General features: G+C 50.2%; 1 protein-coding gene across 5 annotated transcripts in view; it reads right to left on the reverse strand.

Annotated features, from left to right (window-relative positions):
* Positions 1–23,888, reverse strand: part of ROBO3 (roundabout guidance receptor 3) — a 265,930-nt gene that overhangs the window by 109,565 nt on the left and 132,477 nt on the right. For 4 of the 5 annotated variants that reach the window (XM_090027272.1, XM_090027268.1, XM_090027269.1 and 1 more), the window contains exon 2: positions 6,031–6,357. In XM_090027272.1, the coding sequence (XP_089883398.1) occupies positions 6,031–6,357 (327 nt within the window). Of the gene's footprint in view, positions 1–6,030; positions 6,358–16,772; positions 16,831–23,888 lie in introns of those variants that run through there. The other variant, XM_090027270.1, reaches the window with a different exon arrangement.

Genomic DNA, 23,888 nt, shown 5'->3' on the forward strand with positions numbered 1-23,888 from the left:
ATCAGTCACTAAGTACACCAAAGTGGGAATGTTTTAAAGCACCAGGTGGCTACAGCAGAGCTAACTGGAGTCTTTGCAACCTGAGGGAGATATAACATTGATTTTCAAGGCATTTCTATTAGCAAACAGCCAACAGGAGCATTACTATTGCACTGTTCAGCTAATCAGAAGAGAGCCTGTTATCCAGCCTTCTTGAGAATCAATGAGAGCACCAAATCAACACATCTACGAACCTCTTTCGAGAAGAATGGAATTGCAAACTGCAGCACAATCAATTTCATCCACCATAGGAAATGCTGATTAACGTTGTGCAAATGCCATTCATATTGGCTAGCAAGAGAGGTCCCACCCCAAAGCTGAGCACACAAGCCGAAACTCGTATTTATCATGGAGAGAAATGCTCTTAAGTGATGGGGTGGGGGGGAAGATTGCCAGTGGAAATGGAAAAGAAATCATGTATGTACAAGTAGCAGCCCATATTCATCAGTCTTACTCAAAATGTAGCAAAACAAGAAGCCAAAAGGACCCCAAGATGAAAGGAGGCGGCAGGCCAGAAAGTTCAACTGCACATTTGCCAAATGGTTCAGAAACGAATTAGCCCGGGAACTGGTACACTGGGTCACATGTAAGCAGAGAAAATAATGGCACGGACAAACAGTGTGCCTGAGCTGTGCTGCCCACATCTCAATAAAAATACTTTTCCAGTCCCCAAGGGAACTCGGTTTTTCTGAGTTTCTAACTCAAACCCAAATGAACCTTTCATGTTTCAGACAAAAAAAGCCAAGTCTGATGAGGCACATTCTGACAGCAATCAGAAGGCTAAAAGGGTCATCCCAACTGCCTCTGTACTTAGGAAATGACTTAATTCCTTTCCCCTTGGAGACAGCACTTGTTTCCTCACCCAGGCCCTCGCTCAGCCTCTCTCACTCTCTCTCCCCATCTCCTATGTAGTTTGGAAGCCCCTAAAGGAAGAGCTCTAATAATGTACTCCCACAGCTCCCTGCCACACCCCTCACACAAAGGGTGGATGCACTTTAGCACTGGGAGGTCCTGTGGCAAGAGGAGTCTGTCCAAATGAGGCCTTGGAAGCCAGGCTTATGCCTGATTACAAGGTTCTGATAAATGGCCCTGCTAGACAGTAATTCCTGCCAAAAATGTGTGTTCATGAAGACACACAAGAGACATGGAGTTCAGTGCCTGTACATCACTGATTTAGTGTTATTTTCAGTTGGCTCTGCAGCACCAAATTCCAAAATAACAAGGTCAGAACATCTGAAATCCATTAGGAATCTCTAAAATTATCCTATAAACACAGGGTTCCAGACACTGTTTCCAGCAGGAAGGTTAGACCCCATGCACGGGGAGCAACAGACTCATCAGGCATGAGCTGCCTTGCCAAGGTGTTATCTCCTCCCCCCGCCCCGCTAACTGACGTGACACATTCTTAGCAGGAGGGAGTCCCTGGAGACCGCTTCTTTCACTGGCATCCTCCTTTGAGCTCCCAGAGCAGCCCTGCCACTGGGCTGGAACTGCTGCTTTGTAAGAAATACGCTGCTATTTTGTTTATGTTGCAGCTACCCCCACTCCAAATTACATGAATGCCTCCTGTCTGGGTAATGGACAGAGAAGTGACACAAAAATCAATAAATAATTCTAGTTTGGAGAGCGCTGGCTGTCGTCCTGAGCTGCTGCCTGGTGCCCACCCTGGAGCTGTCAGCATAACCTCAGTGCGCACACATATACATTTCTTTCTGCCCCTGCATCAAGCCTCTACACTCCCAGAGTCAGAAGGAGGCTGGTTGGGGCAGAGGGGGTTTTGCCCACTGTCTTGAATACTGTCCTGTGGCTTGTCCCACCTGGACCTGGGAAGCCTGCTATAGCTGGTGAAGCACTGCCTGGGAAGCTGAGAAGCCGGCAAAGCGACCGTCTGAGCCAAGCCTGGAGATCCAGGCAGGCCTGCTTGCTCACCCAGTGTGCTAGCTTGGTGCGAGTGTTAATGTTCTCCCTTTCCAACTACATGCTCTCACACCCTGCCTTCCTGCAGCACCTGGACCTTCTTCCTCTTTCATGCATGTAAACATGTAAATGTTTCAGAAATAAGCCTGATGAGAGCTAAAAGGTAGGGGGAAATGACACACACCTGGAAGTGCCAGGTCTGAGGAAGAGGCTCAGAGCATGACACCAAGCTGCAACTTCATTGGCCTTTTGGGAGAAGTTTCTCTCCAGGTTTGTTGGCCGCACACACAGTGATGGCAAGCAAGCTGTCCTCTGACACATCCTCTCCCACTGTTGCCACTATTCATGCCCTAACAGCAATGGAAACACACCGGGGGGGGGGGGGGAGGAGAGGGCTGGCCAGCGGGAAGGACTTCCTGCCAGGCTCCCTTCCACAGCTGCTGGCATTGGCTTTTTTGTGGTACATAATAGAAAACAAGGGTCCTAGTAGTCGGTAACAGTTGGGAGGAATGCCAGTGCCCAAGCCCCCTCACCCTACTGGAAGCTGTTTTAATCCTTCATGTGAGCATAACATATGTAGCTACTAAAGAGGGGAGTCCACAGCCTCCAGCCCCCGGATCTGCCCAGCAGCCAGCTCTGCCCCCACTAAAATTAGGTCCATTTGTGCCAAGTGCTATACAGGCAAAGCACAAGAGACAGCCCCTTCCCTGAAGGACTTGATCTAAATGCATGCAACACAGGAGGTATCAGACCCAATTTAGAAACCAAGAATTGAGGAACTGGAAAAGTGGGCTGTCCAAGGACAGAGGCAGGGACTGAGCCTTGACATCCCAACAGACTGCTTAAGAGCCTTCACAAGCTTCCTCCTTTAGACAGGCTGAATCTGCATTCAGACTGCAACATCTTCAGGTAGGGACTGCTACTGCAGGTATAGACAGCACCTAACACAAGGGGCACCCTACCAGTCTTCTAGTTATTAATGCAACATCAGTAATGCCCAAGAATCATCCCAACACCAATAATGGCCTTGGAAGTACAGAGGGACCCTAGGGTAGTTGTACGGAGCTCTTGGCTTGGGAAGAAAGTTCCCACCAAAGGCAGCAGGACACTTGCAATAAGATGCTTGTTAGAGGAAACTGGGAGTGTATCCAGGGGTTTGTCCTTGCGAGTGGGAGAGGACAGGGCATAGATCATAAAGGCAGGTTAGCCTCTTTAAGAAGCAAGGCCTGTTCCCAGCATGAACGGCAGCCCTCCACACCCCAGCCTGGCTGCACACTCTTCCTGTCAGAGGGAAGCCTTCATCCTAGAGCAGTGATGCGGTGGCAGGATGTTTTGGTACACACAAGGGCTCTTCATTAGCCCAGATGGAAATGCCTCTCAGCTCCAGCACTCTCCAGTCATCTGCTTTCAGACAATGGGAAACAGCCGTATGCAAGTCTGCACCAGCCTGGGAATAACTCATGGCAGTGCACTGGCTTCACAGGGAGACTTCTATAGATTTTCCTTTAATGTCTGCGTTTTGAACAATTACCCTGCTTTCAGCACGTTCCTTTGATAGCTTTATTTTGGTTGTAACTTGTTATCAGGTGCACAACTAGCCACAAATCACTGAGGTGAGCAGCAGGGTACCAGCCTGCAGATGTCTGTAATGTCAATGAGTCAAGGGCTTAGCAGAAATGACACTTCATTTCCTCTGCTCCAGGGTGACTCTGTTGGCCTTGTCACAGGTAACACTCATTTATCTGGTGCCATATCACTGGGGTATTTTTTGCCCTATTTGTTTGTAGATCTTTGTCTCCATAAAGCCAATAGAGGAGACAATGGGGTCACAGGTCCGTGAAATGCCATTGAGGAGACTGGTTAGGAGGTCAGGGCAGATAAATACAGCAAGGGTTTCATTGGACTGAGGCGCACAGAATCAACACAGCAGCTGTACTCCCCCAGAGAGCTGCGAGGCACATCACAGCCTGCCTGGAATGTGGTCAGGCTCAGCACTTGGCCACTAATCAGAGAAGTGTTTGCTCACTTCTCCCCGGTTGTTAGAAAGTGACTTCAAGGAGCACAAAGACTCATCCTACTCTAAAGCATGAGCACTTCCAGCCAAATGAGAGAACATGCCTCAGTTCCTAAGGACAGAGATATTTAATGGCTGAGATGAATTCTGGAGGCTAATCCTGAAGCTATGTGCAAAGAACCCAAGCTAGGAATAGATTACTGGGGTTTGGGCTGTTTATACAAGGCCACCACTAAAGAATAAGGAGACATTAGCAGTATAATTCCCTTCTTCTGAACAAGGTTGCCTATCCCAATTAGAGACAGTGCAGCAGATCTGCAGCTATTCTAGTAATAAAGGAAGAACAAGCCAATCACTAGCTCACCCCAACCTTTCCAAGGTCACAAACAGTCAAGAGACAGATAGACTCTCTTATTTAATCTCTGACCCTGCTGCAGGAACACACTGGCAAGTCAGACAGCACACTGGCAGGGCAAATGCTCTGCCCCAAGCAGGGTTTCCACATGCAGAACAGGTCTCTGCACCACCCCAACAAACAAGAGAGACTGGATTAGACACAGATCCCCCCCAGTCCTGACTTACAGCTGCATAGGGAATGGACCAGCCCTGCTCCATTTGAGAGAAGAAAGCTACCTGAGGAGAAAGAGTCAGCTGAAGCATCCAACTTACCTCCTTATGTAAGTTTGTCTGCTGCTGCTGAAGCTAATGTAGATCCCTGCTACTGGATGAAAAGGGGAAGGTTTTTATCAGTTGGTTTCAGTTTGTTTAGTGCAAGAAAACTGAACGGAACACGATGACAGGCTCCCAACATGAAAAGGATAGTGACCACAGCCACAAGACAGCATCGGCTTAACTGTCAATAATCTCCTGCGGTGGGCTTGAGTACAGGAGTCCATCAGCTGTCAGCTCTTGCAAGAGAAACACCCGTTCTGACTTGACCCAAATAAAGTGACCAGCAGATCCAGCCCCCCCATGAACGTGGCTTGCTCCAGCATGAAGCCAAGCAAGTCTATCTGAACATGGTTCAACTAGTCACATGGCATTAACAGTTCAGAGATTTATCAGAGAGCCCGAACACAGTGCAAGGGCACTATGCCTGAGTGCACCAAGTGATACAATGCTAGAAAGAAAGGGTCATCTACAACATCCTCACCTCCAACACCCTGTACTGCAGTAACTATGGCCACCAATAACCTCCACCTGTCATGGCAGCCCTCAGCCCATCTATGCAGGGAGGCACAGCCTAGTACAACACACATATCCAAGCAGGTGCTGGTCACAAACCCACAGCAACCCAACTCAGGCTGATCCACATCAGTCAGCTGCATCCAGATGGAAACCTTGGGCACTTTTACACATGTCCCAGAGGTGCAGGAGGTGACAATAAGTAGAGCGGCTCCAAGAGTTGCTTTAATTAAAGCGCTGCAGTGTCTTGCGTATCAACATTTCCACACTATAAAATGGTGGTATGAGCTTTAGTTCAAGTGCCCTTTCGACAAGTTTTAATTCAAGCACTCCCACCACCATTTTTAAACCTGAGGATGCTGATACATGAGATGCTGCTGGAGCATGGCAATTGCCACGTACCAGTAGACTTGATTAATCTGCTCTGACACGTAATTACAGCATGTTGGAGCAGCCTCTGTGATCGTGTACAGGCACCCTTTGAGACCAAAGTGTGTACAAGACAACTGCAGCCCAGCAGGGCTCGTAAAGAACTCCAATGTGACTGGAAATGTGGCTGGGCCAAATGGTGCCTTGAGCCCACTGAATGCTTTCCAGCAATCTAGGCTTTCAATGCACTGGACTGGAAGGGGACACTGATCACAGACTCCTTCCCCCTGCCACTGTAGACAGTCACATAAATGTATTTAAGCCCCCAAAAGCACCCACTCCACCCTTTCCCACAAACACAAGCCCACCAAAGCATCACAGGTTATGCCAGACTGCAGTGAGGCAAGTCCCAGAGGTGGGAACACTTGTTTCACAAGACAATCCTTGTCTCCCTTCTACCACCCTTTCTGCCCCAATGTGCAGAAAGAGCCCCAGACTCCACTTACTGGCTACTTCCAGCGATGCATTCCTGCTGACAGCCTCGCCCAGGTAGTTCCTGGCCACGCAGATGTACACTCCCTCATCAGGCTTGCTCCTCCTGCCGTGCACAATGCGCAGGAAGAAGAGGGAGCCACTGGGCAGCAGCATGCGATGGGAGCGGGGGTCCTCTTTGTCTGTCTCCACCCGCTCGCCATCCTTGTACCACTCTATTATTGGGGTGGGGCGCCCCTCAGCTTTGCAGTTGAGAGTAGCTGGCTCCCCCTTGGAGACTATGAGGTCAGAGGGGTGTTCTACTATCCGGGGAGAGGAGTCTTCAAGCCGAGGACGGGACCCTGCAAAGCAAGAGGGAACAGAGATCAGGATGACATCCTAGCTGTGAAGGGCAGAGCTCCTTGGGCCTCAGGTGAGTGCAGTAGCAGTTGCCTAGCTAGGAATGACAAGAGGAGACAGGAGCTCGGGAAACACTATGCTCCAAGGGGCCATGTGACATCCTGCCTGGCATGGGCTGGGGTGCAGCTCTGGTCACTGCCAACAGAACTAACAGCCAGAGATGTGCTTGCACCTCTTGGCTTTCTCACCATCCATAGTTGCCTTCTAGCACCTCCAACGCCTGAGTCCAAGACCTAAAACAGTCTTTGCTCTTTTAGCATCTGTCATGTGGCCTGACTTACTTTCTTGCACAAGCCACCTTCAGAGGCCCCTTTTTGATCCAAGGCTACTTCTGGGAGACTCTGCTACAGTCTGTGCTTGCAGGCAATGAAGTGAGCATCCCACACCTAAAGCAGGAGAGAGTGTCCAGGTACTTAGGTTGGGGACAAGCATGTGGCAACCCTGGGAAGTGACAAGAACCATGACCCAGCCATGCTAAACAGAACAAATGGTCCCCCTTGCTTGCTGCCAAGAGGCTGGGGTAAATAAGCTATTTGCATCTGGCCTCCAAGTATGTGCATTTGTCATGGCTGCACGTAGCATGGGAAGTAGCGGTGCAGCCTGGGGGAACTCACCGCCAGGAACTTGCTACTTCAGCGCTCAGGCCCCAGGCCAGCTGTTCAACAGCCCCTGCACTTCACTCTGCAAAGGCCCCAGACAAAGGACAAAATTGTTGCCATTTGTTATAAAGCAGTCCTGGCACCTTCAGCCTGGTGAGATTGGCAGGCCCAGGACCAGGTGTATTGGAGGAGAGGGCAGGGGTTCACACACACTATCATGGCTGAAACAAGCTCTCAGGCCTGGCCCTCAGCAGCTGTGGCTCATACCATGTTGTATGCTGATGCCCCAGCCCAAACTGCCCAGCATGCCCATTCGGGGAAGTCTGTGACACTGTATGCTCACAACTTGCTCAGGGGTGTTGCCCACCCCACTCCATGAAGCAGACAGTCCACGTCACCTAGTTCCTGTGGAAGAGCCTTGCTCGCCCCACTCTTCCTTGGGGCAAGAGCAGCTCATTTCCCTTCTTGATAGGATTCCTGAGAAGCAGCTGGCTGTTCCAGCTGCTGCCAAACTGACTTCCCATAGGGATGCTTTGAGGACAGGAAGCCCACCTAGCCCACTCTACACATGGCACATGGCCTCAGGCACTTCACTGGGACCCCATCATCTCAGTCCCAGCCTTTGGCAACAAGTAGGCATAAAGCTCCTGTTCAGAGGCACGGGCACGGGAGTCTCAGCAGAAAAGCCAAGAAGCAAATGTGACTGGGCTGGATGGTGGAGAGGCGGCAGCAGAGGGGAGTTCTCACCACTGCCAGTCTTGCTGCCTTTCTGTGCTGGGAGCAATGTGGGATGGTCACTTGTTTCTCACTACTCTAAGGCCATTGATTCAGGGAGATGAGGACTGCTGCATCCCAGCTCCCAAGGTCACTAGACGTGGAGAGTTAATGCTGAATGAAGTCAAGGGTTGCAAGAGTGATGGAAGGGCAGCTGCACATAGTGCAATGACAGCCTGTAACAGGGCAAACAGCTCAGCACTTGAGCCAGGGAAAGGGGCAGGGAAAGTGCTTGGAACTGCTGGAAAGAGAATCTATAGCCCTAGCTTTGGTTCACAGTTACAATGCTTGTGCTGCAACTGGTTGACACTCCCAGCACTTTTCTCCTTAGCAGCACACTCTGCTCTTGCACTTTCTGCTGCCAAGCTGCATTTCTGGCATAGGCTTTTGGGCTTGGCTGCTGGCTGGAAAGTTACCAACAAAAAGACAGCAACTCCTTACGCTTGGTACAAAAAAACCCATGGTAAACTTTTACCACTTGGGAGAAGCTGCTGCTCTCCTTGCCTCCTGCACAAGCTCTGACTACTGGTATTCAGTGACTGCTCCTGCAGTGTATAATTTGCTTCAGATGGGTCAGACTTGGGCCATTTACAGACACGTAAAGGAGCATGCATCATGCTGCCTCACTGCAGGGGAAGCACTCACCAACCCAGACAGCTCTCAGCTGGAGAGTCTGAGGAAACCTAGAGACTATTAATAGCTCATCAGTGAATAATTAAAAACCCCTGGGATCTGCCCCAAGAATGTTTCAGCACCTTAGACAGAGCAGAGCACAGCAGAGCAGAGCTTTCCCATCATCCTCCCAGACTTCCTCCCTGCATTTCCCAGCCTCTTGCAGCTGAAACAATGAACTGATCTTCTGCCACCCCATCCTCAACCCCAGCAAAATACAAAGAGCCACCAAAGATGCATGGGGATTCTCCAGAGGCAAAGGGCTGGGGAACAGCCACCCTGACACAGCGGAAACCAAGGCCACTGCCCCCCCCCCGCAGGAAACGGGGCCTGCAGCACGGACATCTGACCACATCACTAGGAACCAGGACCTGGGACACAGATACTGCTGAGTGACTACGCCCATCACACCAGCTAGGGGAGCTCACAGGGTGGGATGGGGCTCAGCAGGTCTCTATTTCTGCTACTGAATGGGGTTGGCTTTGAGGCTGGGCACTCGTCCAGTCCATCACCAGCTTGCCACATGGCTCATTCAGTTAGCCCATCCGTGCTGTCCCAGGAGCATTTGTCATGCATATTACTGACATAAGCACAGGGCAAGCTGGAGTTATTAAACACAAATCCACACCGAGCTGCACGGGGCTAACAGCCACAGCCCATGCTGACCATCTAGGACAAGAGGGGGAAGTTTGGAGGGGGGCAGAAAGGGTTCACTCTGCAGACTGCTATCCTCAGTCCACTTACATGAGGTTATGTACTCTTGGGGGCATTTTAATAACTGGCTACTGGGTAGCATCCATCAGGTTAGTAATAACCAGGGATCCTAGTCTTCTCTGTTTAAAAATCCCGAATTCTCTGATAAAAAAAAAAGGTCTCATATTTTCTTACTTAAAACCCCAAAATCTGTATTTTTCCATGCTTAAAATGAAACGTCACTATGTTGATAGGTACCAGTTGAACACCATGCTTTACTGATATATTTATTATTTTAAAGCAATTTAGAAGCCTACCAGTGCCTCAAGCATTATAAGAAAATACACTCTAAATACCTATGTATTTTGGTGTTTGATTTTGTTTTTCTTATCATGGAAAATCAGAGCTCCCCTTGCCCCCTTGCTCACCAGGATGCAGGTCCAGCTGCAGCTGCCCGCCCCACCCCCGACTGCTTTGTGGTGCTGAGGAGCTCTGATATGCCAGTGCCCTCCCCCTGCCCCTCACTCCCAACCCACAGCCCCCTGGCCCTGCCAGTACCCCTTACTCTTGACATGCTGCCCCTCTACCCCAGACCTCCACTGTGTGAGGAGGGGTGGGGAGTGGATGTGGGTGCAGGAGATGCGTGGGGAGGCAGGGGAGATGAAGCACTGGAGGGGTTGAGGGGGGTGCATGGGCTCCCCCAGATTTCTACACCCTCTCACACTGGGTCCCACCTGCTGGGCCGCAGAGGCAGCTCCTGCCCAAATCTGGTCTGGCCTGGCTGCAAACCTGCGCCCCACTGTCAGTGCAGAAATCTGGGGGAGGGGACATGCTCCCCCTACCCTCCCAATGCATCACCTGCTCCCATAGGCTTACCTGGTGGGATCTGTGAGAGCTGCTCTCCACCACATTGCCCAGCTGCCATGTGCACGTGTGCATGTGCATATGCATATGCACGTGGTGCCTCCTACCTCCTGCATCCCACTTCTCCAACTCCAAGCAGCCTTCTTGCAGGCTGGAACTGTGCCAGCCTGCTAAGGGAAACCTGTGGTTTCCCAGGTTTTTCTCCCTTCAAGGAGAAAATCCATGTTTTTCCACAGCAAAAGGAAAACCTGGATCCCTCATAATAACCATCTATAGCACACACCATGCCCAACTCCAACACACTCAAGGACAACACTTTCTCACCCTCTGAGGAGCTGAACCTCCAAGAGGCAGGGCAACAAAGGACAGAGCATAAGCAGGTAGCATCTGGGGACGTCACTGAGCTTCCACTCAGTAAGCCACCCTAACATTAGCAGTACTAGACCCTGCATTAACTGGCTTCATACAGAGACACTGGATCTGAGAATCAGTAGAACAAACAAGCTTCTTCCCAGTCTTAAGCATTCAGATGGGCATCACAGTGGGCTCTTGCCTTCTCTGTGGGACCCATAGTTTCAAAATTCATCCTCCATTACGTGCACAGGAGGCACAGAACCTGCAGAGGCCTAATGCAGATTGCAGCAAGGTGGGAAGGGGGAGCCTAACTTGACTCCCAGAGTCCAGCAGAGCTACAAGTCAGTACCTACAAAGATACCAGTCTCACTGTGCACCTGTGACATACTCCCCAAGAAAGACCCCTCTGGGGGCATTCCCAGCAGGGTTTGAGGAATTTCCATAGCTCAGTCTTGCAGGTAAATGACGATACGTTTTCTCCTAAGCAATGATGCATGCTTTCTGAGGCTTGTATCCATAAGGGATGGCATCTTCCAAATAATGGTATGATTCAAAACCTAAGATCGTGAGTGGCTCAGCCAACAGAACAAGAGTCTCAACACGCGCAAACAGCAGCGGAGACATTCGAGATTGATGCTGGGACCATCACCTTTGACTTGATCAGTCAGAGACTGAGGTCGTGACGAGGATCGCACCGGACCACACCTCACCAGCCAGAGTCACCTCACAAACTTGGGGACACCTGACTTGTGAGAGGCTAACAAAGCCCAATTGGACAGAAAGAGCGCGTGCTTGGCAACTGGCTCTGACCAATACATGCCATCAATATATGTTTATGGTGTTATTGTATGTTATAGTCACATTTCGTGTTTTATTGTTATTTGTAACCATCCCTTTGTTGTTGAACATGGTTGTTTGAACAAACCTTCGCCATGATCTAACCCAGAAATCTCTAGAAACTTCTCTCAGATCCGGCCGACTATGATCAGGCCGCAACAGACCCCACATGCCGTTGCTGCAGCCTGCCCCAAGGGTGGACAGAGTAGCACAGAACAGTTTCCCTGGCAGGGAAGATACCCTTCTTCTTGGCCTTGAATGACTCAGTGTAGTTAGAGGTGAAGATCTGTTAATAGAAACAAGGGTCGGCTGCCGATCCTCAGTATGCCAGTCACTTCTAGTCTGCAGTTTGCTGTCCACAGTTTGCCAGTTTATGGTCACTTCTGGTTTGGCAGCCAACTCTCCTGAGGACTGGCAGCCAAACCTTTGCAGCCTAGCACCAGGCCACAGCCTGGGGGTTGGGAACCTCTGCTCTAGCTTGTTCCTTTGGCCTTTTGGCTAAGAGCAAGCAAGGCTCAGGGGTGATCTGATGGCCACCTATAAGTTTATCAGGGGTGACCACCAGGATCTGGGGGAAACGGTTGTTCACCAGAGCGCCCCAAGGGATGACGAGGTTGAAGGGTCACAAACTCCTGCAAGACCGTTTCGGGCTGGACATAAGGAAGAATTTCTTTACTGTCCGAGCCCCCAAGGTCTGCCAGCGGAGGTGGTTCAAGCACCTACATTGAACACCTTCAAGAGTAAATTGGATGCTTATCTTGCTGGGATCCTATAACCCCAGCTGACTTCCTGCCCTTTGGGCAGGGGGCTGGACTCGATGATCTCTCGAGGTCCCTTCCAGCCCTGATGTCTATGAAAGAATAGGGGCAGCCAAGGCCTCCAGGATTGGGGCTTCCACATAGGATGCCTGCCATGGATTTGGGAGTTTCTGATGCCCCAGAATGATGAGTCTGGGAGGTAGGAGACTTGTTAGTGGTAGTGCCACATAGACTTGAATAATTGAGCTCTGCTCAGTTGACAGAATTTGGAATGGATTTGACCCAAACCATGAAACTGAAAAAAACCAAAGCAAAACCAGCTTCCAAGTTGAAGGCAAAAGGCTTTAAGAAGCCAATTCTGCATCAGCCTTCTGGGTGCTGTGTTTGATTTTCTTTCCACAAGCCCTGAATAGGAGTGTGCTCAAACTCACCGCAGTGGTGAAAGCAGCTGGGGGGACACGGATTTTCAAAACAAGGAATGACTGATGACCCTGGCACTTCCTGCCCTTGAATCTCTCACTCCTACTGCCAATAAACAACATCCAAGGGAGGAAGGAAAGCAGAGAGTGGGACAGGGGGAGAGAGAAACACAGCGTTGGACAGGACCATGGTGCTTAACATGCAAGAGTAGGACACTGGACTCCAGGACCCAGATGGTCTGGGTCTGGGTCTGATGGCCTGTACCGCTATGAATTGCAAGCAGATCTGAGAGAGTTATGCAGAACAGCTTCTGCCCGGCAGAGCCAGTGCCTTCAGAACTTTACCAGGAAATGGCAAGAGATGAAAAAAATGAGGATGTAGCAAAGCAGCCTGCAGCAAGCAGGTTCGGATAAGGACATGACCACTGGGAATAAGAACTGCAGACAGTGGGGAAGCCCAAGAGCAGGGAGTGGGGACAGAGGTCAGTATTAGGACCAATTGCATTTAACGTACTCTGAAATGACCGGGAGACCACAGAGCAAAATGCAAGAATAGGACTCCATTGTACATGGGCAGTTTCTTCAGATGCATTTGGCTGTGTAAAGAGACAGGGCCCACTAAACTAGAGCTGCAAAAACCTGTGAATACAGCAGATGAAGTAACAGAAACCAGAGGAGCCAGAAATCCAAAGTCAGTTTGGTAAAAAGCCACAAATACACCTGAGGGAAAAGTGGATAGTGCGGTTATGGGAAACTGAAACCAGCACTATGGGATTAGGACAGGGGCGGGCAATTATTTTGGGCGGACGGCCACTTACTGAGTTTTGGCAAGCCATCGAGGGCCGCATGACAGGCAGCCAGGGGCAGATAAATATTAATTTTCTAAATTTTTTAGGGGCCTCGCGGGCTGGATAGAATGGCCTGGTGGGCTGCATCTGGACCACAGGCCGCATTTTGCCCACCCCTGAGTTAGAAGGAACAAAACAAGTAAGGATGATGGGCTGCTTGAGAACCCATAACATCAGAGAGGTGCAAATGTCCAGGGCACAAAGTAGGGAAAAGAGCAGGGGCTGGCAAAATACAGCAAAATATGGCCTGTGGGCTGGATTTGGCCCCCCAGCCTTCTTTCTGGCCCATAGGGCCCCTCCAAAAAACTGTTATTACCCGCCTGCAGCTGCCCCTCTGAAAGCCGGCAGGAGTTGGGCTTTCAGAGGTCACATGCCATCAGATTGGGTGGGATCTGTGCTTCCACCTACATGCAGCTCCTGGCAGTCCAGCTGGAAGCCCCATGTGGAGGCATCGAGTGCAGTGATGCATGACTAGACAGCTAAAGAATGGGGAAGGGAGCTCCTGCCTGCAGGGAGTGGGGAGGTGGGTGTGGGCCCACATGCCCCCCTCTCCATCCCCTTATGGCACACAGTCCCCATTGCCAGCATCAGAAGGTGGCAAGCCCTTCGGGCACTCATGGCCAGTGGCAGGCAGAACCCTCCAAAGGTGTGCCATGCATGGCTCCAGCTGAATCCCAGGAACTGCACATGGTGGCACAGAGCCCGCCCAACCTGGTCCACTGGCATGCACCTTCAACCCAAACCAGGCTGGCTCTGTGCCAACGTGTGGAGCGCCTGGCGCTGCAGGTGGAAGCCACGTGCTATCGGGCCAGGCTGGCTCTGTGCCTTCACATGGGGCTTCCAGCATTCCAGTGGGAAGCTGCACATGGCAGCACAGAGCCCACTCGGCCCAACGATGCATGGATCGGGAGGTGTGGAGAGTTGCATGCCATCAGGCTGGGCTGGATCTGTGCTTCCAGATGTGGCTCCCTGCTGGAGTGCTGGAAGCCCCACGTGCACACCCCTGGCAAAGAGCGATCAGCTCAGGCAGTAGCTGGAGGTGGTTCCATTCAGAACGAGACACAAAAAAAAAAACAACAACAACAAAAAAAAGCAAAGCAAAACAACCAAGCAAAAAGCCCTCTGCGAGCAAAATGCATCTGGCTGTAGAACTGGCTCTGTTGCTTGGGTTCCTTAGAACTGCACAGGACAAAAGTAGAGTGAATGTGCATGGAAACAACACCACAATTCATGCTGGGGAACTGGCTCATTTTCAGGGTGCCTAGGACTCCCACACTGCCCAGTGAGTGTGGGACCTCTTGACCCTGCCACTTCAGCAGCCTACCTGCAGGGCTGGTACAAGCTGGGCTTGGCAGGGGGCAAACTCTTATTAGCTGCAACTCAAAAAACTACATGAGAAGGAGGGAGGAAGGCAGAAGAGAGGGCACCAGAAAGCAAGAATTCTGCTCTGTAAAGTAAGTCCAGGTTTTAGAGCTCACTTCTGTCCCAGACAGGCAAGATGAAAAATGTTGCAAAGTTTTAACAAGAGCCAGGCAAACCTGCCAGGGGTCTTCTGGAACCAAACTGAGAACCTGAGTCACCTCCATCCCAGCAAGTGCTCTGTGGGGCAGCTGGCACAAGCTGTCTGTCTCTCTCTCCAACCGGAAGAAGTCTAGTCTAAGCTGACCCTGGGCTACAGAGATCATTATGAAATGGCACTTCTGGATGGAGAAGTGCATCATCCAAAGACTCCCCCAGGCTGTTGCGCAATGTACACTAGAGTAGCTACAGCCACCTGCAGCACCAGGGGCAGAGGTCTGCATGAGAGAGGTCGCCTGCCAACCCCTGCACCCTTGCCTCCCCTGCTGCTCAGACACCCAGCCCTTGGCCATCATAGCACATATTGCACTGGCATACAAACTGGCCCCAGATTCACTCCAGGCACTGAACTTTACCATCACTCTGACAGCCCGTGCTGGGAGAGCTCCCAGCTGCCAGCAGCAGATGCTCCTTCCTCCCACAGTAGGTCAGGTGCTGGACACGGCCTTCCAGCTGGGAACACAGGAAACAAAGGCTCCCCACAGCCACCTCCCACCCCCAGCCTGCCTACAAGAAGGCAGCAGCAAGTACCAAGGCAAAATATTTACTTAAAGCATCTGTGCTCTGCAGAGTCATGGGGCCACTTGTCCCTATTCTGGGATGGCCTGGAAGGCCCATGGGCTCCAACAAAGCACACACAGATGGGATAAAATAGCACCTTCCATTTCCAAGGGACTTGGAGCAAGTGGCTTAGTTCAGGTACTCTGCTCCCACATCCAGCTTCACACCTCCCATTCACACCCTCTCCCCTGCCCCCTCAGAAACATCAGGTCATTGCAGCCAGTGCCAGAAACCAGTGATCCTAGACTGTCCTGTTTGCAGGGCCTTGCTTTAGCAGCCACTAGGTCATTGCCAAAGCACCAGTGAGCAGGGGGGAAAGCTGGGTTTTAAAGGAAAAAAGGTTAAATTTTTAGTTAACTAAAATAAGCTTCTTTTTTAACATAAACCTGGTTAAATGTGAATTCTACTTACCCAGGCAAAGGCTGAAGTTCACTACGATCGACTAGAATTTGCTAAATAAAAAGACACACTGGGCACATCTACATGTGCCATTATTGCTTATTGCTCTACAGTTTATTGATCCCGGGAAAGTCCCAGGCACATGGTTTACACGTGTGCCCAGACGGCAACACGCTAAGTTGGCACAGGGTCTGGGGGATCAGCTTGCCAGCCTGGGGCTGCTCTGATCAGGCTCTATGTACTGTGGAGGGGCTGGCTGGGATATGAGGGTGCTTCAGTGTGGGGCTAGCTGGCATGCAGCCCACCCTGAAGCACCCTCGTGTCCCAGTCAGCAGGTCAACATCTACATGTGTGCTGCCGAGCATGAAAAAACTGCTGCGGAGTTTATTAGTTTTGTGTGCCCTAATAGAAGCCCATGTGTAGATGCCGAGATGGTTACTGTGAAGTTAATTAGTCAACTGCACGGTAAACATCTCGTGTAGACAAGTTCACCGTGTCTGAGAGTTCTCCTCAAACTGCTGTGAGTCAGCTGAGAGTTCCCTGAAAATCATGAGCAGGATCCAGTGGGGAGAGACAGTTAACTTCTGAGGTCAACTGCAGCTTTGCAAAAATGTCATGCTGTCCTACACGGTGTAAAGCATTGACAGTGGCCTCAGTCATGCGCACTCTGGTTATTTTGTTTATAGGGTCACTGTTTTCAGCTTCTAATTTTGCAAAAAGCTTTTGCCTTATTTGGCCAAGCTGCCTCCAGGTCCCATACTCAGCTCAGCACCACTTCATCCAAATCTAATGGCCTGGGAAGATGGTGCAACGTAGGGAGAAAAGATCTAGGGTAGGGGTCTGAACAGGTCCGAGGGAAGAGGGAGAAGCAGCCCTGTCAGAGAAGGTCTGAGCTGAGTGTTGTTCGATCACTGTTTTGCCTCAATGAAACCAGATCACAAGAAAGGGGGGAGAAAGAGCCTCAGTCACATGCTTAAGATGAGGATATTAGAGTAGCTTACCACACCGTGCTGTGATATCTCCTAGAACCCCCTTCCATCTCATTTCCCTTGCAGTTTGGGGGCTGAGGGGGAGACTTCCCCTTTAGTGGCACACACCCCAGCTGTGTCAAAGCAGAACTCCAATGCAGCTGCTGGCCCCTGGCCTGTGAGCACAGGATGAGATGGGATGACATCTGTCAGCAAAACACACCACCCCAGGCACATTGCATGGCAGCTGTATAGGCAGGAAACAGCAACTGCTACACTCAGGCAGGACAATAAGTAACCGCTGCTTCCCAAAGCTGAGCAGAACCAAGCCCCTGGCAACAGCCACGAGAGATCAGACTGCCAACTACAGCAAATGCACCAACCCCATTTCCCTGCATACCCACAGCCCTTGCACCAGCTCTGACCCTCAAGTCCAACCACCCCCCCAAATCTCAGTGCTTCTCACCTGTCTACAACTCCAGAGGTCATCTAATCCAGCTCCCTGCTCAATGCAGGATCATCCCCATCCAAATGATGCCAAACAAGTCCTTGTCTAATCTATTCCTAAAACTGCACAACTGACCCTGCTGCACAACTACAAGGCACGTTGCCCGAAGACACCAGAAGCACTGTAACCTACTACAGGTAAAACAGGCAGATTGGGATGTCAGTGTGCTGCACTGCAAGCCTGTTAAAATGCACACAAGAGATGAGGGCCATGTCCCCTGCTACAGCTTTATCTCCAGCAAGCCTCTCCCCATGCTGTCATCCACTCTTGCGAACTCCAGTTCATCCCTTTCAGATATGGCATTCCCTTAGTCCTTTCAGCCTGGATTGCCTATATCCTCTGCAAATCCCACTCACAAACCCAGAGCTGTGGTGGCACTGTGCTCTGATCTGCCTTCATGACCGTGTAGGAGGTAGGTTATGCTGATATTATAAACATCCTCTGCAGGGCTTTCAGATGCACCTTTAAGATGCCATTAATCTATCAGCCAACAGCACAGGGAGCAGCTGCTCTGCATTACAGCTCATTTTGTGCCCTTGGAAACATGAAACAAACCCAGGATAAAACAGCCTGTGAGAGGCAGAAGTCAGGAGACCCTGCATTTCCTGCCCCTGAGACAGCACATCTTTAAACACGTAGCAGCTGTACTACTATGGAGATGCTAGGATGCTGGAGTGATGTGGAAGTGGCTAAAAATTAAAGACCCAGAGGCCAGAAGTTATGGTATAAACCAAGTTTCAAGCGAAACTCAGACTGCAGGATGACAGGGTGTGAAGGAAGAACAGTTTGCTCTGCAGGTGACCAGAAAGCTTCAGCCCCTGAAAGCTATCAGAAAGACACCTCACACCAGCACTAATACTGTAGTTCTCTAGCACAAAGATTGATGGGGAACTTGCATATGTTCAATTTGGATCAAGCAATTTAAATGACAAGAGATACTGAAGGCAGTTGGCAGTCATGCAGACAGATATGTTATAAATCACCTACAAATGCAAGTGATGCTCAGAATACTGTAGTCCTGGCATATCACAGCAATCTCCTAGGGCCTTGCTCCAAAGGGAATGGGGACTGCTACCTCATTTCCATGGGCCAGGGCTGAGGGCTCAGCAAGAGAAAAGGGGCCAAGGCTGGAAGAAGGCAGAGGCTCAGACAAATGGATAAGTGCCCCAGGGCACAGAGTGCAGATGGGACTGGGAAGTGCTCCCCAAACTCTCTGACCAGTGGCCTGGATTTCCTGTGGGTCACCATGCACTCCCCTCATTAAGCATGTATAGGAAAGGGAGACCTGGGAAATCCTTAGCTGCTTTAGCACAGCAGCAGGTGGCCACACCACAGTCTGGAAATCACTGCTCTAGACAATAGGACCCAAAACGATGAAAGATTTTACCAGCAGCACCAGTGCAGGTGTAATGCAGCTCCGAGACAAGCCAGAGACCCATATAAGAGCAAACAGGGAACCTCTCTGCCAGCACCTCAAGGTCTCCCAGCTGCTGCAAAGCTTGAAGTTAAACAGGAAGGGATGGGGTGGGGGCCCTAAACCTCCATATGTTCCCTCCTTCCCTCATTTGCAGCACTAGTACCTCCCTGCTGCTGCTCACACCAGCAGATCCTCCCGCAGCATGATGTGGCCAGTTCTACATTCCTGCATAATGGTTCACCAAAGTAGCAGAACTGTCTCAGTGTCTCTAACATCATACAGCTGCTAGCAAGATCTGTAAGCAGCAGCAGGGAAGGAAGCCTGTTACAGACTTGGAACGACTACCCCACATTATCTACTGCAGCATCCCAGGGAAAGAGCCCTGGTTTAAGAGTAAATTAAGTCCTACACCCATCCACCAGGTAACGCCTTCTGCTCAGCACAGGGCAGGGATTACTTAGGTACTTTCTGCATGCTGGGAGAAGCTTTGAAAGGGTATGGATGTGCTACTGTTAACCCCAAAGTTTGCTTAAATCATCAAGGATGCCTAAGAAGAGCTACTGAGAACAAGTTCCTTTTGGTCAAGTTGGAACAAGTTGGATTTTTGGTCTCAGGAAGATGTACAAAGCAAGCCAGGTTTGAGGAAACAGGTCGATAGCTTCAAGTCCCAAATGCTCCAGGCCAAGCACTTCCACAAAGACGATCAGTTCATGCTTGGGCACAGTGTCCTGTGCCCCTTTCCCCTAACAGTGCTTCCAAGCATAACAGTATTCTCTACTCTGTGTGTCCATCATGCATCTGGCAAGGGTTAGAACTCAGATAACCAGAAGCAGTTCCTCAGGGAGTGCCTGTGTTCATGCCAGACTGCAAACTCCAGCCTGCAGCTACTGTAGCCTACTTGTTGGAGAACATCTCACCAACCAGAAACCCTGGCCATAGTTGGATTCATAGATGCTAGGGTCGGAAGGTACCGCAACAGATCAAGTCTGACCCCCTGCCTAGGCAGGAAAGAGTGCTGGGGTCAGATGACCCCAGCCAGTTGCCTGTCCAGCCTTCTCTTAAAGATCCCCAAGGTAGGGGAGAGCACCACCTCCCTTGGAAACCCATTCCAAATTTTGGCCACCCTTACCATGAAGAAGTTTTTTCCTGATATCTAGCTTAAATCTGCTCTTTGTCAGTTTGTGACCATTGTTCCTTGTTACCCCAAGATGTGCCCTAGTGAACAGAGCATCGCCAATCCCTTGCTGCGTCCCCCTAATTAATTTGTAGGCGGCCGCAAGATCACCTCTCAGCCTTCTTTTGCAGAGTCTGAAAAGGTCCAGGTCCCTCAGTCTCTTGTTATAGGGCTTGTCCTGTAAGCCCCTAACCACATGAGTGGTTCTCCTCTGGACCCTCTCGAGTCTATCAACATCCTTCTTGAAGTACAGAGCCCAAAACTTGGACAAAGTACTCCAACTGCAGTCTGATCAGTGCCGCATAGAGGGGAAGTTTCACCTCCTTGGTTCTATTTGTCATTCATCTGCTGATGCACGATAAAGTGCGGTAGCTTTGCTGATGATTTCATCACACTGACAACTCATGTTCATCTTGGAGTCCACTATGACTCCAAGATCCCTTTCAGCTTCTGTGCTGCTGAGAGAGTCACTTCCCAGCCGGAAGGCGTGCTGGATATTTCTGTGCCCTAGGTGCAGCACTCTGCACTTGTCCTTCTTGTGCTGCACCCTATTGTGTACTGCCCACTTTTCTAACCTGTCCAGGTCTGCCTGCAATCATTCTCTACCTTCTGGAGTGTGCAATTCACCCCACAATTTAGTATCATCAGCAGACTTGGACAGAGTACACACCCACATCCAAGTCACTGGTGAAGATATTGGAGAGTACAGGTCCAAGGACCGAACCTTGCAGGACCCCACTACACACATCCTTCCAGGTCAATACTGACCTATCTACTACCACTCTCTGGGTGCGACCACTAAGCCAATTTGCCACCCACTGGACCATGTAAACATCTATGTCACAGCCTCTTAATGTATTTATGAGAAAGGGATGAGGTACTGTACCAAAGACCTTGCTAAAATCCAGAACGACATCCACCTCTACTCCTGTTTCTAAGCATTTTGTGTCCCTGTCATAAAACAAAACCAGATTTGTCAGGCATGATCTACCTGCTACGAATCCATGCTGGTCTCCCTGATGCATTATTTTTCCCACTGGACTCTCACAAATATGATCCTTCATAATCTTTTGAAAGACCTTTCCAAGGATGAAGGTGAGGCTGACTGGCCTACAATTACTCGGATCCTCCTTCCTCCCCTTCTTGAAAATAGGGAGCACATTGACCCTTTTCAAGTCCTCCAGGACCTGACCCAAGCACCACAAGCACTCAAACAGCCCTGCCAGTGGTTCTGCTATGACATCGGCCAATTCCTTCAGTACTCTCAGATGCAGCTCATCCAGGCCTGCTGACTTGACCACATCCAATCCATCCAAGTGACTCTGCATCAAGTCAGCATCAACAGTCTGGTGTCCCTCTGATGCCCATCTAAGAACTCATTAGGAGACTTATCTTGAGCCCTGTTCAGGAACACAGAGGCAAAAAACTCATTGAATAGCTCAGCCTTGTCCCCCCTGTCTGTCACTAATTGCTCCTTCTTGTTCAGCAGGGGTCCTATGATGTGGGTGTCTGCCACTGCAGTGCCTCTGCTGCATGCTTTACCCCCCTTCAGTGGCACCACAGCCCCTAGTTAGGTGCATGGGCAAAACAATCCAAACATCTTCAGATCCTTTTTCCTGGGTCTAAGGCCCTTGAGCCTTCCGCAAATCAAACAGACTACTTCATGCTTCTCTGTCCCACTGCGTTTCCAGCCTTGGCCACAGTCTTCTCCAGCTTCCTGTTTCTTCATCTGAATCCTCTTTCCCATGCCTCTGATCTTTAGGGTCACTGTAGTCGCTGATCCTGACTCCAGCACCTCACCCTTGGCATTCCTGGTTTCGTGTCCTCTTCTTGCCATGTTGGCCTCCCTTGTAACCACCCATCTCCCCATACCCACGGACTGACATTTTGCTTGGCCATGTGACCCCACCCAATACAGGTGATGGACCAAGGCTCTGGGTCAGGGAATCTCAACCAGGTGCTGTTGCATCCCAGGGTGCCTTGAGATCTTTTCAAGGGTGCCACAAAGCACTACACAATGTTAGCAATGTTAGGTGGGCAAACATGATTCACAAGATAAACTCAGGAATTTCAAATAGGAACCCACAGTGTTAAAAAACAATTCTGACCTGTTGCAGCTTTTTACTTCTTTGCAACAGAAAAATTACTCTAGTATTTTCTGTAGTCATAAGGAGACAGAAAACTAAGAGCTGACATTTTCTGAAGTATGCCTTGAGTCGATAAGGAATCTACGTGATGATTTAGACTCTTGGTGCTACTCAGGGCAATTCACAAATGCTGGAGCAGCAGCAAACTCCCTGTGGGTACCTCTCCCTACTGAGCAGTATAGATCCTCAACCTCACCCAGGCAACTTATGGGGGTTTCCAAAGAACCAGCCTCTACACTGCAGTCTCAAACACACAGGGCACCTACACACATGTAGTGAGGCTGCTCCTTACAATGTGTCAAAGCAGATTCGCTCCAGCAGACTCCAGTGTCACATGTATCAGTGTCCTGGCACTGAAAAATAGCAGCAGAGGTGCTTTAACTAAAGCTTGTTGAACAAGCTTTAGTTAAAGCGTCCCCTCTGCCATTTTTCAGCACAGGGATGCTGATACACGTGACGCTCTGGGTGCTTTAATTACAGTGGCTCTCTGGGAGCTGCTCTACTTGGAGCGCCCTGCCTCCAGAGCACTTGCATAAACATCCATACAGGCTGTACAGCAGGCAACATTCATTTTGATGCAGAAGGAATAAAAACTCTTCTAAAACCTAACATCAGGTTGGCAAGCGACCACACAGAGCTCTGACACCCTTGCCCTTGCCAACTGAGATCTATCCCTTCTGCTTGAGCCCTGCAATTTTGTTCCTCAGTAGAGCCTTGGGACCTGCAAGGCCGAAAAGCCACATTCCACAGGCTGCTGCTGAACATTCCCGTCATACAAGCTGCCCTCTGGGATGAAACGCCCTTGGATTACAGAACCTCTTCCCAAAGCAGTACCTAGAGTTGACTGCTAAATGTGTCACAGGGACAATGCTCTTACAACAGTGGAGCCTGCTAATCCTGGGATGAGAATAAACCACAACAGAGCTCTGAACCTTGCCATGCAAATCCCCTCTGAACAGAAATGCCAAAGCTCCTGCATTTAGCATATGTTTATGAAAATTAAATCAGATAAACTAGTGCATTAACCCCTGAACAGCAGGAAGAATTTTCCTTCCACAAGAAACTGGCCCGGAACTTCACTCGGTCCACTTGCAAAATGGAACTGCAAGCAAACAAACTGCCCCGGCCACAGAGCCCCAAGAATCCCTCAGCCTTCCTCCACGCCCCAAGGGGCTCAGGAGCTAAAGAGAAGGGCATTGTGCAAGGGAAGGCCCCTGTTACTCATTAGCTGACCCCCACAGGTCACCCCCTCCTTGTAAATTTCAATTTCTTTGGCACCATGGCATTCAGGATCCTGGAGCCTTTTCACATTCTGATCCCGCTTGCAACTGTTGCTATAGACATCTTCTGAAAGGAGCACCTAAACCAGCTAATCTGTCTTGATCCCAGCAGCCAGAGAATGTGCAGGACCTCACAATGATACCGCTTTCCTTCCCCCTTCCCCCTCCATCTCTCTCTTTTTTTTTAAACAGTTATCCTCCTTTTTAGTGTCTCCTAACAGAGCCTGGGAATGCAGTTATAAATTCACCCTGGCTGATTACAGCAGCAGAGATAGAAAAGGACTCAACAATAGAGAGCCCCACCTCAACCCCAAAGCAAGGAAGAAGTAACAAAATGATGTTTCCCAGAGAAGAAGGAAGAGGCAGGCCTTCCCACCCCTGCCTCTGTTCCTTATTCATGCCCCCCATTCCCCAGGGCAGGAAGGCAACCCCGGTTCACCAGCAGTTGTTTGAGCCTATTCTTGAGATTCACAGGACACAATGTTGACAAACTCTCTGATTCATGAGCAAACAGATTTATTTCCAACACCTCCCCCATCTCCTTGGCCAGAGGCACTGGTTAGGTTTGCTGCTATGGAGCACAGCAAATTCATTAGCAGGTCAGGGTAAAGGGCCCTGAGAAG

The sequence above is a fragment of the Crocodylus siamensis genome, chromosome 14 (genome assembly GCF_052110815.1).
Source record: "Crocodylus siamensis isolate JL-2025a chromosome 14, ASM5211081v1, whole genome shotgun sequence".
In the NCBI taxonomy this organism is placed as follows: domain Eukaryota; kingdom Metazoa; phylum Chordata; order Crocodylia; family Crocodylidae; genus Crocodylus; species Crocodylus siamensis.